Source organism: Podarcis bocagei (genome assembly GCF_964188305.1).
Source record: "Podarcis bocagei genome assembly, chromosome: 9".
NCBI classification, from domain to species: domain Eukaryota; kingdom Metazoa; phylum Chordata; class Lepidosauria; order Squamata; family Lacertidae; genus Podarcis; species Podarcis bocagei.
In genome coordinates, this window is record NC_138134.1 from 75,513,657 (window position 1) to 75,531,986 (window position 18,330).

Sequence of the window (18,330 nt, forward strand, 5' to 3'; positions counted from 1 at the left end):
GGGAAGCGGGGCTTGTGTCTGGGCTGGACACATTGGGCTGCCTGTGCCGCTCGACCTGCGGGGAGAAATCAGGGTGGGAGTCACGACTGTGAGGCAGGGCTGCCAAGTGTGGCAGAAGAGGACACGGCCGTCGCACCTGTCCTTAGGTAGGAGCTTCTTCCGTGTCGACCTGCTGCCCTAAAGTCTTGGCTTTTTTCTTGGCTTTTTGGCGGTTGGCACATAAGGAAGGCAAGGGGGAGGGGGAAAAATGGAAACTTACACTTTCGTGCGTCCCTCCCGGCGTGACGCTGCGCGCTGACGTCACGGGGCTGTAATGGTGGTGTGCCTCGAAATTTTTTTTCATGAAACAAGTGTGCCTTTGCCCAAAAAAGGTTGGGAAACACTGCTCTATGTGACATCCTTTTATATATTTGAACATGGCTATCATATCACCCCTTAACCTCCTCTTCTCCAGGCTAAACATGCCCAGCTCCCTTAGCCGTTCCTCATAAGGCATCGTTTCCAGGCCTTTGACCATTTTGGTTGCCCTGTAGTATTATTATTCTATTATCTATTATCTACTGTAGTACTATTATTATTATCGTCATCCTCATCATCATCATCATCATCCGGCCAATGGCCCATCTAGTCCAGCGTTCTGTTCTCACAGTGGCGAACCAGATGGCTCATCAGGGAACGACAAAAGCAGAATCTGTGCACAAAGAGGCCTCTCCCCTGCTGTGGCTTATAGCAACTGGTATTCAGGAACATTGATGTCTCCAACTGTGGGAGCACAGCTTCGCAGTGAGTAGCTCCCTTCTGCCTGCAAAAGAACCACCAACCAAGGGCTCAGAACAGTTCCCTCTGCCTCACAACCAGTTCCGGTCCGGTCAACACCTTGAGCATCTATGCACCCACTATATGCTTTGATGTACAAACCAAGAACCAGTTCAACGAGGAACTGCTCCGGGCTGCCAGGAGGGTCCCAGATTGCGAAGACCTCTTCCTAGCTGGGAGGTTTCAATGCCAGAGCTGGCGACGATCATCACACTCAGGACAACTGCATAGGTCATCATGAATGAGAATAGACCAAGGCTGTTTGAGCTGTCCTCTTATCACAGCCTCTGCATCACAAACACCTTCTTCTCCACCAAGGCGAAACACCGAGTGTCCTGGGGAACCTAAATTGCACACACACATATTCCTAATGCAGCCTGCCTCGCCTTACAGGGCTGTTCTGAAGATTGCTAAAGCCAGCTTCCCCAACATGGTGCCCTCTTCTGGACTCCAATTCCCATCAGTCAACATACACAGCCGATAGCCAGGATGATGGGAGAGAGCTCTGGTCCAAAATACCTGGAGGGCACCAGATGATTTAAGGGATGGAAGATATACTCGAAAACACTTTGAGATGCAGTAAAGAGCTGCTTAGCTCTGCTGACATTATACAACTGACGTAACTTTTTTCCTTCGCCTGTTTTAATACTTCAAAAGCAGCTCTCATTACTAGAGCCGAGCGAGCTGTTCTGAGATTTCTACCCAGGATCTCTCTCTCCTAGGTCAGAATTAGTCATCCGTTCCTATTTGCAGAAAGAAAACACAAACACCTAATTGGAATCATACTTAAAAATAGGAAAATAGCTCACACCTAAATCTGAAGGAAAACAAAAACCGGCCTGTGTTGAGTTTTTCTCTTTTGTCTTTTCTGAGCTTTTAAGACCACCTCGCTATTATTCTTTGGTATATTTTTTTTTTAATTTCAGGGATGCAACTGAGACCTGGGGTGGTGCTGCAGATGTCGGCAACAAGGGAGAGAAACAAAAGGGATCCTAAGAAATTGCAACCTCTGCCAACCCCGGAGAGCTTATAAGCAGGTGTCTGGAAGCCCATGTCATGTTGAAGGAGGTGTGAAACATCCAATAAGGCTTCCATCACCCTTTTGGGTCCCTCACTGAGTCTGGCTGAGCTCTGCATGCCAAAGAGACGGCTGTGTTGCCATCGCCAGTTCTCAAAAATAGCAGCCCCTTTCGCTTTCTCGTCGAAGGAACCTGTTGCATCCCCTGAGCTGCGGCTATTTCACTTCTCACCCTGCGGCAGAGCAGGCGGGGCTGAGATTTCCAACCCCCTGGAAGCCGCTGGTTTCATCACACCCCACAATAACTTGCTCATTCCGTCAGACAGGGAAGGGAAAAAATCCAGTTCTCCAACGTGCACCGAGAACCTGCATTCTGAAGTGTATACGAGGCTCTGGGGCAATTAAACTGAGACCGTTTGAGGTGGACCTGCCAGGCGACACAAGAGAACGCAAGGAGGGCCTGCCGGATCAGGATCAGATGCCTGTGGGAAACTCGCAAGAGCGCGGGAGCACTCCCAGATCCTGTGGTTTCCAGCAGCTGATGCTCAAAAATGCAAAATAAACAGCAAAAACAGACAAACCTCAGCGTAACACTCAACATGGAAGTGTTGCACTCAAAATGGAAGCATGGCACTCAAATCGGAAGCGTAACTCTCAAAGCAGAGCACGTCCAGCTTCCGAAAAAAGTTCACAAACCAGAACATTTACTTCCAAGTTGTTTGACTACCAAGGCATTTGAGAACCAAGGTACCACTGAGATTCCAATTTAAAAAGAGATGCAACCTATCTCACCATAGAAAAGGAATATGGTACCCAGGTTGCTCGCATCCCTGCTAGGTCTGGTGTCGAGGTGCTTGTAATAGACAAGCAACTTCCACCATGGCCCCTTAAAGCCAGACTTGTCCTGGGCAGCTATTGCAGGAGGGGATGGCTTCTGGCAGAAGACTGTCCCCCTGGCAGCCGAAACTAAATAATAATAATAAAAATTATTTCCAGTAGCACCTTAGAGACCAACTAAGTTAGTTGTTGGTATGAGCTTTCGTGTGCATGCACACGTCTTCAGATACCCTGGCAGCCATTCAAATAGAGGACTGTCTTCTGAAAAGTAGGACACATGGGCACCCTGAGACCAGAGCTTGCCTTATTTGAGCACTGGAAGGAATCTCTAGACCTGGGCAGCACCTGGCCTCCCCACATACACAGCATTTAATATTTTCATTTACATATATTCATTCGAAATAAGATGGGGTATGTACTCTTTTTCATTACTGTTTGTATTATGGTTTACAATTTTTGTAAAGTGATATGTGCACGCAAGCCATCGTCTGTAAAAAAAATATTTTCAGTTTACGAAGCAATTCTATATCCTCCCACCACGCTGACAAAGAATTCTACGAAACAGTAGTCAACATCTGGAATCACCGTTCAGTGTTGGACATCATATTTGCTGAATACAGAAAGCTTCACAGCTTGTCTTTCATCGTACAAAGTCTGGTACCTCACTTCACTTAAAGATTTTCAGAGACTTTGAGTCTAAAGATATCATTTTGTACTTGTTATGGTTTGAAGGAATTCTATAGGTAAAGGGACCCCTGACCATTAGGTCCAGTCGTGACCGACTCTGGGGTTGCGGCGCTCATCTCGCTTCCGGGTAATGTGGCCAGCATGCCTAAGCCGCTTCTGGCGAACCAGAGCTGTGCATGGAAACGCCGTCTACCTTCCCGCCGGAGTGGTACCTATTTATCTACTTGCACTTTGACGTGCTTTTGAACTGCTAGGTTGGCAGGAGCGGGGACCGAACAACGGGAGCGCACCCCGTTGCGGCGATTTGAACCGCCAAACTTCTGATCGGCAAGTCCTAGGCTCTGTGGTTTAAGCCACAGCGCCACCCGTGTCCCAAGGAATTCTATAAAGATTGTCCATTGCCTATGTACATGGTCATTGTGTTGCGTAGCCATTGCTGACCCCCCCCCCATATACACAGCAGCCTCTTCTGCAAACTCTACAGAGGCCAGACCATTTTGACTTTCCCCTTGGTCATTCGGGGTTTATCCTGGCCCATCTGAAACAAAACCCTCCGGCCTCTGACCTCGAAATCGCATGCGAGAACTGCGCACAAGCGTTCCAAAGGCTTTAAGCCGGGCGAGCGAAGTTCCTAAGAGACATTTAAATTCTTTTCCCCCTTCTTGAACTGCCCTTGTCAACCAGAAAGCACGGACAGAGGCCTAACCTATCGGGGAACACAATTGGCCCATCCATTTTCCATTCTTGGAGTAGGAAGTGCTGAAGTGGCCGGCATCCCACCCTGACATCAGGGTTTCTAAAATAGGATTTATCAGATGGAGCTCGCGGGGCCGGCATTGTGCCTGGCGACATGAAAAGGGCTTTGCTATTAATGTGAGGAAACGCAACTATTGTGTGCAGAATGATACCCATGCCGTCCCAGACCACTTGTCTCTGGACGGCTCTCTCTCTGGAATTCCTTGGCGCCGACAGAGTGGGCTCCTTCTTATATCCACGCAACCCCTCCTTTCGGGGGGGGGTATCTCAGCAGCGGGACCCACCTCCTGCTCTCACCCCCCCCATGTTTTGGAAGCTCTCGCTTGCCGGTTAAGTTTCCCGGTGGTTTGCCCCGGGTGTGCCTGCGTTGCGTCTGGAGCGCTTTTCAGGAAACTGTCGATTCAGTATCTCGGCACGGTCTATTGTGTGGAGGGTGGGACAAGCCTTATTAAAAGTGGGTGTTTGTGTGCAAGAAAGTGTAAAGGCTGCCCCATTATTACAGCTAAACAAAGCCACATCCTGCCTTCCAACTGGCTCTCCACCAAATTGCTACCACCGAGAAAATAATAATAATGATTTAGGAAAAGGGGGGGGGGGTGGACACAACCACTGCCAGAAACTTTTTCCTTTCTTGTTTTCGACCTCAGGCACAGATGCACGGAGAAGCGTTTGCCGTTAGCAAACAAGCCAGCTAGTAAAAGAGTGAGCACAGACGGGGGAAATAAAAAAATGACTTGTCCTTGCTCCCATCTTGGTCAGTATTGTCTACACTGACTGGCAGAAGCTCTCCAGGATTCCAGATTGGCCTTTCCTGGAGATGTCAGGATTGGAACTCGGGACCTTCTGCACGCACAGCAGGTGTTCTTTAATGGAGCTACACTCCTCCCCAGCTGGCAATATCCAATATTTAACTTCACAATCTTGAATCTGAGAGCAGAAATGGGCTCACCTTTCAGTTTCCCCACAGAAAGCCTCTCAGACTCAAGTTTGTCATTTTGCTAAAGGAGATGTACAATGAGCTGAAGATGGCCGAGGCAAGGACATTTCAGGTGTCCCTGCGTCTGGGGAGGGTGGGATACAAATAAATTATTATTATTATTATTATTATTATTATTATTATTATTATTATTATTAATTGCTTGTAAGCTGCTTTGGGATTCCTTTGAACAGTGGGGTAGAAATACAATCAATCAATCAATCAAATTGTGCTGTGGAACGAGAAATGGCGTCACCACCAAATAACTTGTGTTTTCCTCCTGGCGTTGGTTGTCTAGGTCTAGGTCTAGGCAAACTAAGGCCTGGGGGGCGGATCTGGCCTAATCACCTTCTCAATCCAGCCCGTGGACGGTCCGGGAATCAGCGTATTTTCACATGAGTAGAATGTGTCCTTTGATTTAAAATGCATCTCTGGGTTATTTGTGGGGCACAGGAATTCGTTCATTTCCCCCCAAAAAAATATAGTCCGGCCCCCCACAACGTCTGAGGGACTGTGGACCGGCCCCCTGCTGAAAAAGTTTGCTGACCCCTAGTCTAGGACAATGCAAAATGCTTGCAAGTTCAGGGCAGAGGAATTATCCACAGCAGACACCCTGTACCTGAAAGACAGAATGTGTGAATCAAACCTTTTATCTTCAGAGGCTTAAGTTCCAAAGGTTGTGTGGCCATCTGTCCTGGATGCTTCAGCTGAGATTGGGTTGGACTAGATGACCCTCGGGGTCCCTTCCAATTCTACAATTTTCTGATTCTAAATAGCTGCATTATTCTCCTAACTTTGAGCAAAAAGTCTCAGTTCTAATTCCCCGTATTTTTCAATCTGCTGGAATGTTGTAGTAGTTACTGTACACAGAGCTACCGTATTTTTCGCACCATAGGGCGCACCGGACCATAGGGTGCACCCAGTTTTTAGGGGGGGGGGGAATCAAGGAAAAAAATATTCCCCCCCCCAGCCCCAGAGGCTGCACACAACCTCTCCCTGCCAGAGGGGTTGCGCGCAGCTATGGAAGAAGGCAAGGCAGCGAGTGGGATGGATCCCGCTCGCTGTTTTGGCTTCCCCTTTAGCCCCGCACAGCCTCTCCTTGCTGGGAGACGCTGCGCAGGGCTAAAGAAGCCAGAGCCCCGTGCAGCCTCTTCCTGCCGGAGGGGTTGCGCGCGGCTATGGCACAAGCCTGCATTCGCTCTATAGGACGCACACACATTTCCCCTCAATTTTTGGAGAGGAAAAACTGCGTCCAATAGAGAGAAAAATATGGTACTTCCTTCCACCACTAAAGCTATCACAAACCTGCAGACCCGTCAGATACCTTCCTAAGGACTAGTAACTTCTCGGGCACATAAAATTTAACATAGTTCTATGAATCCGCCTTTGCTCTTAAGACATGGAAGTGGCCCCAGAAACCTGAGAGGCGGGCTCAGGTCGTATTTCTGAATGCTCCTATCCTTACCCCCCCACCCCAAAAAGAAGACCTGCCATGTTTGGGTACAGCACAGTTCTTTTCCAATACAGTGGTACCTTGGTTCTCAAACGCCTTGGTACTCAAACAACTTGGAACCCAAACACTGCAAACCTGGGAGTAACTGTTCTGGTTTGTGAACGTTTTTCGGGAGCCGAACGTGCTCTGTTTTGAGTGTTGCGCTTCCGTTTTGAGTGCCACACTTCTGTTTAGAGTCTTGCGCTGAGGTCTATCTGTTTTTGCTATTTATTTTGCGTTTTTGTTTTTGCAGCTCTTGTTTTGGTTGTTGTTGTGACTGTGTGGAACCCAGTTCAGCTATGATTGATTGATTGATTGATTGATTGATTGATTGTGTGACTGCAGTACATTGTTTATTGCTTTCATTTTATGGATCAATGGTCTCGTCAGATAGTAAAATTCATGTTAAACTGCTGTTTTAGAGGTTGTTTTTAAAAGTCTGGAACGGACTGATCCAGTTTGCATGACTTTCTATGGGAAAGCGCGCCTTGGTTTTGGAACGCTTTGGTTTTGGAACGGACTTCCGGAATGGATTAAGTCTGAGAACCAAGGTACCACTGTATTCAAAAAGTTCAATGTCAGCCTGGATAGCTCAGTTGTTGAGAGCGTGGTGCTGATCACGCCAAGACTGCAGGTTCGATCCCCGACCGGGACGACTGCATTGCAGGGGATTGGACTAAACAATCTTCAGGTTTCCTTGCAATTCTGTTATTCTATGATTCTAAGGTGGGATGGGGGGGGACCATTTAAAAACATAGCGCAGCCCTGAATTCCACAAGACAGACTTCCAATTTGACTAGCTTCAATAAATTGTGCAAGCCCTGTTCTTTTTTCCCTTCCTCTCCTTCACTCCCCCAGGTGAAATTATGCTAAAGTTTAGCACATTGGCAGTTTTAAAAGCAAGCCTATGACAGCGCAAGTATGAGATTTATTATACTTGCATTATGCACATGCATCCAAATGCCTTGAGGCTCTGGGCATGTTTTCTAAACCTAATAAATAACAACATGAACAGTAAGGGGTTGTTGCTTTCAATCGCATGGCTCAGATGAGCCTGTTAGGAGTTAATTGCTCCCAGAGAGCTCAGAACATAGTTTTAAAGGGTATAAAACGTCTGTTCCCAATGGTCTATTAAAACAGGAGTTGAATGCTATTACAAGAGCGGTCTGACCTATCAATGGGGCAGGGGGACGACCAGGTCAGCTGTCCATCTAGTCAGTGACTTAGGGGGTTGGAAGGGAAAATGAGAGCAGCCACAGCAAGCTACAAGCCCCCCCCCCCAAACCACCAGAAATTCTGCCTTTGCAATAATTGCCGTCACGTTCAAGACCAGCAGAGAAGCCAGAAACGTCACAGACAAAAGGGAGCATCGCAGATCCTCCAAGTGTCCCTGTTTTCCAGGGACAGCCTCAGATTTACAGAAGCCGTCCCGGTTTCCGATTTGATCCCGCAATGTCCCGCTGTACACCTCCAGTCATACCTCGGGTTACAGCCGCTTCAGGTTGAGTTTTTTCGGGTTGCGCACCCGCCGAAACCCGGAAGTACCGGAACGGGTTACTTCCGGGTTTCAGCGGTCGTGCATGCGCAGAAGCGCTAAATCACACTTTGCGCATACACAGAAGCGCCGAATCCCGCACGGATCATGTTCGCAACCCGAGCGTCCACTGTATTTTCATCGGAGAAATGTTGGAGGGTATGGTGTTGGCAACGCTGGGCTTCTGTACCGACGCCGTTTTAGCAATCTAGGTTAGACTACTGCACTGCGCGGCGCTTGGGGCTGCGTTTGGAGTCAGTTGCAGAAACTTTGGCTGGCGCAGAATTCGGCAGCCGAGTTGCTGAACGGGACCAGGCAGGCCCAAGGATATAACCTGAATTCTGGCCTGGCTGCGTTTTCTGTCAGTCGGTTTCCAGGCTCAACTCCGAATGCTAATCATGGTTACGAGTGTTTGGCCAGGACCTGGGAGACCTGGGTTCAGATCCCGGGCCAACCACAAAGCTCATTGGGGCACTCTTATTTCACTCTAACCTACCCCACAGGGTCATTGTGGGGATAAAATGAGGAGGCAAAGAATCGCGTGCAGCACCTTTAACTCTTCAGAGGAAAGGTGGGATAAAAATGTAACGGTCATCACTGTAGACTCTCTTCCTCCTGGATTCTGTTCCATCAGGCTGAGGTGTTAAATAAATAATAAAAAACCCCTCTCCTGAAAAGGCTTTTAAGGTAGTTTACGTAAGGTAAAGGGAAAGGGACCCCTGACCATTAGGTCCAGTTAGGTCCAGTCGTGGCCGACACTGGGGTTGTGGCGCTCATCTCGCTTTACTGGCCGAGGGAGCCGGCGGACAGCTTCCAGGTCATGTGGCCAGCATGACTAAACTGCTTCTGGCGAACCAGAGCAGCGCACGGAAACGCAGTTTACCTTCCCGCCAGAGCGGTACCTATTTATCTACTTGCACTTTGACATGCTTTTGAACTGCTAGGTTGGCAGAAGCAAGGACTGAGCAATGGGAGCTCACTGCATTGCGGGGATTCGAACCGCCGATCTTCTGATCGGCAAGTCCTGGGCTCTGTGGTTTAACCCACAGCGCCACCTGCGTCCCTTACCACTACATAGCATGGACAAATTTAATGATGAAAAGCCTGCAACTTGAAGCGCCATATCTGCACAGGAGTGCAGCATGATTTGGCGCTTGTCCGAATCACGATTTAGCTCTACTGCACATGCGCGAGCAGCGAAACCCAGAAATAACCCTTTCTGGCACTTCCGGGTCACCCTGGGACACAACCTGAAAAAACGTAACATGAAGCAAACGTAACATGAGGTATGACTGTATACCAAAACTGCTCCTCAGATATGAGAACGAAGCACTGAGCAAAGACTAGGCATGCCTTCTGAGCACAGATTAAAACTTAACATTTAAAGATTAGCAGAGCAAGGTGTTTCGTTTCGTTTTGACAAATGGTGTCAATCACACCCAAAAAGGATGTCTGTCTCTGGCAATGTTTCAGCACTCCTTGTGAAAACGTTTAATTATTGCAATTGCTCTCACTTGCATCATCTTGCAGATCAAATCTGATTGGCTATGTAGTATTTTGACATGTTCCCTGATTGGCTGAGACATCCATGGACCAATACAGCCAAGGGAGAAATCAGCCACCACCAAATTGGACAACCCTTAACAGGCCTTAGCCTTCCTACCTCAACCAAAATTGCCAGTTTTTGCAGGAAACTGGGACACATTTGTGTGCAGCTGTGGAGTTCAATTAATCATTAATTTCAGAATGTGGCAGCAGCAGTCTAATGGGCAATAACAATAATATTTGAACAGCCTGTGTGCTTAGATTAAATTTGAATGCACTGCATTTTTAAATTGCTCTTCTACAGTGCATAATGATTTGGAAGAGATACTTTAGAAACTAAGCGTGTCGCGCAATTTCTAGGAAGCACTAACGCCCAGAGAAATTTATATTCTAACAGCCTTCTGAAGACTGAGGTTGCATGAGTCATACCTATGAGCCCGTGCATAGAGAGCGGACGGCTTCAAATTTTATTTAACTCTTCATTGTTCAAAGCGAGTCTCTGAGATGTGCAGTGGCCTCTGTGCAATCTGTTCCCAAGCAATTGCTATCAAAGAGATACAGTACCAAACGTTCAAGTAGGAATTTCTCCCTTCCATCAAATAGTGATGGCTGTGAGAACTTAGCCAACGAACCCCAAACCAAGTCTTTGGTCCAGGGAGCGAGAGAGTCCGTTCGACTCTCCAACAGCTCTTACCACCAGAAAGTTCTTCCCTACGTTTAGTCGAAATCTCCTTTCTTGTAACTTGAAGCCTTGGGTTTGAGTTCTACTCTCCAGAGTGGGAGAAAACAAGCTTGTTCCCTCTCTCAAGTGACAACCCTTAAGATGCCTATCACATCTCCTCCATCTCCTCTTTTCCTGGTTGTTGTTGTTTAGTCGTTTAGTCATGTCCGACTCTTCGTGACCCCCTGGACCAGAGCACGCCAGGCCCTCCTGTCTTCCACTGCCTCCTGCAGTTTGGTCAAACTCATGCTGGTAGCTTCGAGAACACTGTCCAACCATCTCGTCCTCTGTCGTCCCCTTCTCCTTGTGCCCTCCATCTTTCCCAACATCAGGGTCTTTTCCAGGGAGTCTTCCAGGGAGTCTTTTCCTGGTTAAACATACCCAATTCCCTCAACCGTTCCTCATCAGGCTTGGTTTTCAGGCCTTTGATCATCTTGGTTGGCCTCCTCTGTACATGTCCCAGCTTGTCCACATCCTTCGTCCATTGTGGTACCCAGAACTGGAAACAATAGTGGTGTGGTATGACCAAGGCACAATAGAGCAGTACTTCGATTGACCCTGTCGATGCAGCCTAGAACAGCATTAGCTTTATTAGCTGCTGGATCCACTAAGATCCCTAGATCCACAAGACAAAATATGGAATGGCGGTTACTAGCAACCCTAAGAGCCCACCAGAGTTTAGGAGGAAGAGTAACAGGAAGGGTGACATGTTATTTTAGAGCTTACAAGTCAACTCCTAGGGGCTGAGGTCTTTTCAGCCCTGTCAATAAATTATTTGTGAGGGCCTAGCCTCCCCAAAGTTGACGGCCGTTGCCATTCAAATGGTGTGTGATCAATGATGTGGGGGGCGTGGCTTATCTGCACCCCACAATATTTTATTCAAGTTGCCCCCCCTCCGTTTTAGAGAACGGATTGTCAGTTTCTGGACGTGCATAAAGAGGTGCGCCACCTTCTCCAAAGTGCACCAACCTCTCTCATGCGCTGCTATTATTTACTTGGGAAAACTTGCAAACTGCTTAATCAAAAAGAAATACAGTCATACCTTGTTTCTCGAACAGCTTAGTTGACGAATAAATCGGTTCCCAAACGCCGAAAACCCGGAAGTAAGTGTTCCGGTTTTTGAATGTTTTTCGGAAGCTGAATGTCCGACGCGGCTTCTGTTTAACTGCCGGAAGCTCCTGCAGCCAATCAGAAGCTGTGCCTTGGTTTTCGAATGGTTTTGGGAGTCGAACGGATTAAGTTTGAGAAGCAAGGTTCCACTGTACATCTCTAGGCAGGGTATATAAAGCGATCATCCATGATGCACAGATAGAAATCAGCAGAATTTTTTTAAAAAAACCACTAGTGTATATATAACTAAACAATGTGTCTGGGTAGCCTTACCGGCATGGACTGACGTTTTTAGACGAAGTCGCAAAAGAGCATAGCAAAGATGCCTGCCCCTTGTTAACAGGCAGGCAGTTCCAGGGAAAACTCGGGTCCTGCTCAGAGGTTTCCCATCGCCGCATCTGGCTGGCCGCTGGATTGGATGAGCCTTTGGCCTGATCCGGCAGCCGGACCTTAGTTGTCAACTTTCCCCTTTTTTAAAGGGAAATTCCCTTATTCTGAATAGGATTCCTCGCCAGAAAAGGGAAAAGTTGGCAGCTACGAGCCGGACTTCTCTCTGCACTGCAAGACAGACGCCTCACAGCTGTGGACCAAGCGTTATACGGCGCATGTTTGGGTTCAGCAGGTGATGGGAGTCACGTAACTTGCAGCTTGCGAAAGCAGCAGGGGAAACGGCCTTAGACCCCCCGGGGAAAGCTAAGAGCAAGGGGCTGGAATCCTCTATTCATTCCGGCGAGGGTTTTTTCCCTCTGCAGTCAAACAATGCTAATTCACAAGGGCAGGATTTTTCGAATAGCAGAGAGGCAAATAATGGCACAATCGATTGCGTAAACAGAATAGCAAGACAGGGACGCAGCGGGGGCACAATGAGCAGGCCGGCATTCTGGCATTCCTCCATGCACACCCCCACGGGAAGGTGCTAAATTTAGCTGCCCCTCATTTCGCCTCGCCTCGCCCTGCGTCCACCTCCCCACCCAACCCTCCGGGGGCCGCCGGGCTTATTGCATTGTCAGCGCCGGCGTATCTCAAGGTGCAGAGAGAAGAAAACGCCTCATGGTGCAAGGAGAAAGATGGAAAGATATACATCGCAGTTCATGGGAGAGAAACATCGCAGGAGCTAATGCAGATGAGTCAAAGAGGTGGTTTCTCCCTAGGCGGAGAAGGGCAGCCTAGCCAGAGAGAGAGAGAGATGCGCTACACAGGGCCACAGAAACATAAGAAATTGCTTTGTGCCAAATCAGAGCACCGGTCCATTTAACTCAGTGTGGTCTACATTGTCTGGCAGCAGTTTTCCAGCTGAGCTACTGTCATGGACTGGCTGGATGCAGAGGAGTGGGAGGGAGGCAACCGCTGGGAATTGCCAGGGGAAGAAAACTCAGAGTCAGGGGATTAGTGGTTGGTCGGAGGGAGAAGAGGGAGCAGACTGGGAGGAAGAGGCAGCAGGGTTTCGTGAGCTGGGAGAGTCTGTGGCAGAGAGCAGTCCGGAATCAGAGGCAAAAGCAAAGGTTGGAGAGTAGGGGAGGGGCCAAGAGGCAGAGATGAGGCTGAAGAACCCAGGGAGTATCTCCCTCCTGCTGCAACCAGCTCCCCTCCCCAGTGGTCTCCCAGAACCAGAAGAGGTATGAAGCGGGAGGAGCAAATTCTGGCATGGTGGCATAGTCTCAGATTGCTTGGGAAGGACCCAGGAAGGGAGGAGACTTAGGGAACTGTGGGATCTTCAGTCTCCACAACAGGGGCAAGATCGACCAATGCGAGTTGCTGAGCTCGCTAGGCCTGACCTCCTGCGTCAACCTTGTTTCTGTGAGCAAACAGTTAACTTCGCTGATGCCGTGTGATTTCCTGCTGACCTGCTCCTGACAGCTACAGCCTTTTCTTTCAATTTTAAGAACAAAGGAAGTGCTTTATACTGGACCAGGCCATTGGGCCATCGAGCTGACTGGCAGCAGGGGTTCAGATGGGCTTTACAGGGGGTTACCAATGTGATGCCCAAGGGCACATCTGCAGAGGCCTTCCCTGGTGCCCACAGTGTCCCCTTCCCCCGCCTTTCCTCTTGCTGAAATTAGGCATGGAGGCAGAATTCTGTTGCAGGCAACTGAAGAGATTTGTGGTATGTGCTTGGTTGTAGAGTGTGTGTGTGTGTGTGTGTGTGTGCAATTCTCACAAGTTTCCCCCGTCTGGAAATGTATCCATAGGCCCAAAATGTTTGACAACCCCTGGCACGGAACGAGATTTCCCAGAAGCTCAGGCACCTGCTGTTGTGCTAACACAGTCGGCAAACATCGCAGATGGAAGCGAAGACAAGCGGGACGTTATGGGGGAAATTATGTATTGTAAAAATGATGCAGACGACTCTTTGTGCCTCTGTTGTGCCCGTGCTTTGTTCTCCTCCTGATGCGATCAACTGTACCATTATACACCTTGTTACATATAGAAACATGACACAAACGCACATGCAAACAGAGTTTCAAATAAAAAAAACCTTCCAATTCTTCTGCAAATAGAAAGCAGCCTGTGTCTTCAAAATTGACTTCCGTAGCCTTAGGTGTGTGTTTTTTGTGGGGGGAGAGTGTTCTGTTAAGTCTTAACACTTTAGGGGCTAATTCAGTGTTTCCCAGCATTTTACAAATCTCTCTCTGGGAAGATGGAAGTATTTTCCAAGTGTGCCAGGAAAAGGATATTTTTTTAAGGGCAGCCTCTTTACCCATCTCTCCCTCTGCTTAGGCCAGTCCACCCAGTCTGGGCTCAACTTGTATTAGTCGCACGGTCACACCTACAGAAGTGAGGCCAATTCCTGTTTGAGTTCAATAAACACACCCCAAAGAGTCTTCCCATTTTGAACACTCATGCGCCGTCACACGACTGAGTCCTCTAACAGGTGCCAAAACGACCGCCTTGTGCAAAATGAGAAATGGCCCGTTCTCGTTCGCACAACACTGTAAACCATGGTTATGCTTAACTATGGTTTAAAGGTGAACACACAGCCTGGTGTTGCACAGGGAGAAGATCACAGCCGCTACTTGGAGTTGAGACGTGTTTTGGTTTAGTGTTAACATCCAAACAAAGACTTGTTGGGAGAGAGACAAACCATGAGGTTCAATCAAGCCATGGTTTAGTTGCCAGTAGCGTGGCGGCAGCAGGACCAGAGAAGGAGCAAAGGAGGGATGATTTTCTCCCCATCACCAACACAATGGTATCCACCTTTAAGCCATCGTTAAGCTTAAAAGGTAAAGGGACCCCTGACCATTAGGTCCAGTCGTGACCGACTCTGGGGCTGCGGTGCTCATCTCGCTTTATTGGCCGAGGGAGCCGGCGTACAGCTTCCGGGTCATGTGGCCAGCATGACTAAGCCGCTTCTGGCGAACCAGAGCAGCGCACGGAAACGCCGTTTAGCTTCCCACCGGAGTGGTACCTATTTATCTACTTGCACTCTGACGTGCTTTCGAACTGCTAGGTTGGCAGAAGCAGGGACCGAGCAACGGGAGCTCACCCCGTTGCAGGGATTCAAACTGCCAACCTTCTGATCGGCAAGTCCTCGTCTCTGTGGTTTAACCCACAGCGCCACCCGCGTCCCATCGTTAAACTTAGCTGCGATCTAAAAAGTGATGTGCAAACCAGGCCATGGAAAAGAATTTTACAACCAGACGGGAATTTATGAGAGAGAGACACACCAAGATGGTCTCAGGTATGAAGGAGGCAGCATCCTTACCTGTAACGTTCTGCTGTACATCCAAGTTGACATTCACAAAGAACCTGATGCTGTCCCCGGAGACGATCGAGGAATTGACGGTGTCAAAAAGTTCTTCACCCCCGACTTCTTCTTTGGTCTCACAGCCATCGTCCGTATCACACTTAAGGTAGCCTGCAACAAGAGAGAGACTGTTTTATTGCTCACTCTCCGCCACACATCTCAGGGAATCAAAGCAAAGTCTTATCAAGGTGTTTTTTGCAAAGGCAGAACAAAGCAGCCATTTTTGCTCTCGGCGGAACCATGTTGTTCCCACCAGGCACGTTCCAAGCGTATTCTCTGAGCAGGTCAAAGGAATTTCAGACTCAGGAGGGAGAAATAAGAAAAAGGTACCAGAGCTGGGAGGAGAGGTGCATTCGGGGCTCGAATGAGAATTCTGTCCTGGCTCATTCGCAGCTGCCTATATTTTGCAATAAATTGGCTTCGTGCAACTTAAAGGCTGACCAAAGCTTGCCTTTTGTAATTGCTCCTTGAAGTCAAGAGGGTTCAAAACTTAAAGAAAAGAGAAAGCAGAGAGCCTCCACATTTTAATGAAATCTTGTTCCAGGATTTTGGGGAAAGTCCAAGAGAAAGATGCAATAAAATGAACACTATAAAGGGAGTTGGAGCATTGGAAGGTGCCTTCCACTGAATCAGGCCACGGGTCCTTCTAACTCAGAACTGCCCACACTGGCTGGCAGCAGCTCTCTGCAGTTTCAGGTCTTTTCCCCAGCCATACCTGGAAATGGGAAGGACTGAACCAGGAACCTTCTACATGCAGAACAGATGCCCTACCATTTTACTATAGCCCTTGTCCTTGCAAAAGGGATCAACGGAATACAGGACAGTTATAGCAAGCTCAGTTGGTTAAAGCATGCTGCTGACAGTGCCAAGGTTGCAGGTTCGATCCCTGTAAGAGACAGCTGCCTATTCCTGCATGGCAAGACTTGATGATTCTCAGGGTCCCTGCCAACTCTATCATTCTAGGTCAGGCTATTTGAGTGTCCAGCCCAACCTTGAGAGCACTCTGCCAGTGCCTCTCCGAGTCTTCTGGCGTCTTCCACATCACCTGCTACCTTCATCCTTCTGAGATGAACCTGGAGGCTTCCTGCACACAATTCATTTATTTACAGTGGAACCTTGGTTCTTGAACTTAATCCGTTCCGGAAGTCTGTTCGACTCCCGAAACTGTTCGAAAACCAAGGCGTGGCTTCCGATTGGCTGCAGGAGCTTCCTGCACTCAAGCGGAAACCAGATCGGACGTTCGGCTTCCGAAAAACGTCTGCAAAGCGGAACACTTATGTTATGTACTGAGTTAAATAGGATTCAAAATGCAGCAGTCTGATTGGTCCTAGAACAATTGGATTCAGAATGCAGCAGTCTGATTGGTCCTAGAACAATTGGATTCAGAATGCAGCAGTCTGATTGGTCCTAGAACAATTGGATTCAGAATGCAGCAGTCTGATTGGTCCTAGAACAATAGGATCCAGAATGCAGCAGTCTGATTGGTCCTAGAACAATAGGATCCAGAATGCAGCAGTCTGATTGGTCCTAGAACAATAGGATCCAGAATGCAGCAGTCTGATTGGTCCTAGAATAATAGAACCCAGAATGCAGCAGTCTGATTGGTCCACAGGAGCCACCCAATCCAGCTCCAGGTGGAAGTGAATCCGGAACCTGATTGGCCTACAGGTGAATCCCGGAATTAGCCAATCACGTGGGGCCCATTGTGTAAATAATGTATATAAAGCAACATTCTGGGGGAACTTCCATTCCTCCTCACCACTATAAGCAGAATAAAGAGCATGAAATCCACTCTTGACTCCGAGTATATTTCAACTTACTTCCGGGTTTTTGGCGTTCGGGAGCCAAATTGTCTGTTAACTAAGCCTTTTGAGAACCAAGGTACCACTGTATTTCCATATGCACATCACTTTTCTTCCATCTTGGAACCCGGGGCAGCAGTTTACGGTTCCCTTGCAGCCTCCCACTGCTCAGACTCAGACCTGGCTTCCTCCCCGAAGTACAGCTACAACATTTAAGCAGGAGCCCTCGAGAAAATCTGGTTTCTGTGCGTTCCGACGGGAACCGATCCATGCCACACAAAGACAGCAAGCATCCTTTTAAGGCTGCCATTTTCAGGCTGGATTCTGAAAACGTCCTTGGACAACTAGGCTGCTCCGTGCCGGTCGCCAGAAAGGTTTCGTTTCAACATTTCCCACTCGCTCCTATTACATCATGCAACGCATGTTCAGCATACAGAGTTTGCTGCTGCAAAGAGGAGACAGAGACAGCCTCCAGCTGAGATGGCTTTGAAAGGCAGGTGAGGAAACAAACTTCACTCGTATATGTTCATCTCACTGGTGATTGGAGGGGATGGGTATTGGTCTAATGCAAAACAGGCAGCTCTTCGTAAGAGCATGCGCTGTGCCACAGCGTCCCAAACCACCTGGAATGAGAACTACCAGGAATTTTTGAGATACGGACACACAGGGTTTTGATTGCAGAAACAATACTGGGGGGGGGGGTGAAGCATCACACCTAGATTGCCAGCCGGATTAAATCAATTAGAAGTGCTTCGCTCGCTTTTTTTAACCTCTTGCAAGCACAAATTATTGGCTTGATGTAGACATGCCGCAGTGAACTGGCTCTAAAGGATTAAGCAGCCCAAGTAGTCTTGCAACATGCAATTGGTTTAATAATAGGAGGTTCGCGGGCTTTTTCATAAACAATCGCTCCTGGGGAAAGCGAGCTAATGTTTCAAGCGTCACCTAGTTTTTAAACAATGTGGAGATCTGTTTGTTCTTTGGTTATGACAGGGCAAAACGTGGGCGGAGCACAAGAACTACCACCGTGTAGCTGAGAAAAGATGGGGTGCAAAAGGCAATAACAAAAAAATGTGATTTATTTAGAGAAATATTTCTATACTGCCGTAGCATGAAATAATAATAATAATACATTTTTATTTATATCCCGCCCTCCCCAGCCGAAGCCGGGCTCAGAGCGGCTAACAACAATAAAAGTAACACAGTTTACATAAAATCACAATCAATTAATTGACATGTATTCTAAAATCAATTCATTCTAAAATCAATTCAGAATCAAATTAATGGCAAC

General features: G+C 48.1%; 1 protein-coding gene across 7 annotated transcripts in view; it reads right to left on the reverse strand.

The window, feature by feature from the left end:
* The window catches only part of SLC4A11 (solute carrier family 4 member 11), a 253,541-nt gene that overhangs the window by 99,522 nt on the left and 135,689 nt on the right, over window positions 1–18,330 (reverse strand). For all 7 annotated transcript variants that reach the window (XM_081207015.1, XM_081207014.1, XM_081207019.1 and 4 more), the window contains exon 3: window positions 15,196–15,348. In XM_081207015.1, the coding sequence (XP_081063141.1) occupies window positions 15,196–15,348 (153 nt within the window). The remainder of the gene's footprint in view (window positions 1–15,195; window positions 15,349–18,330) is intronic.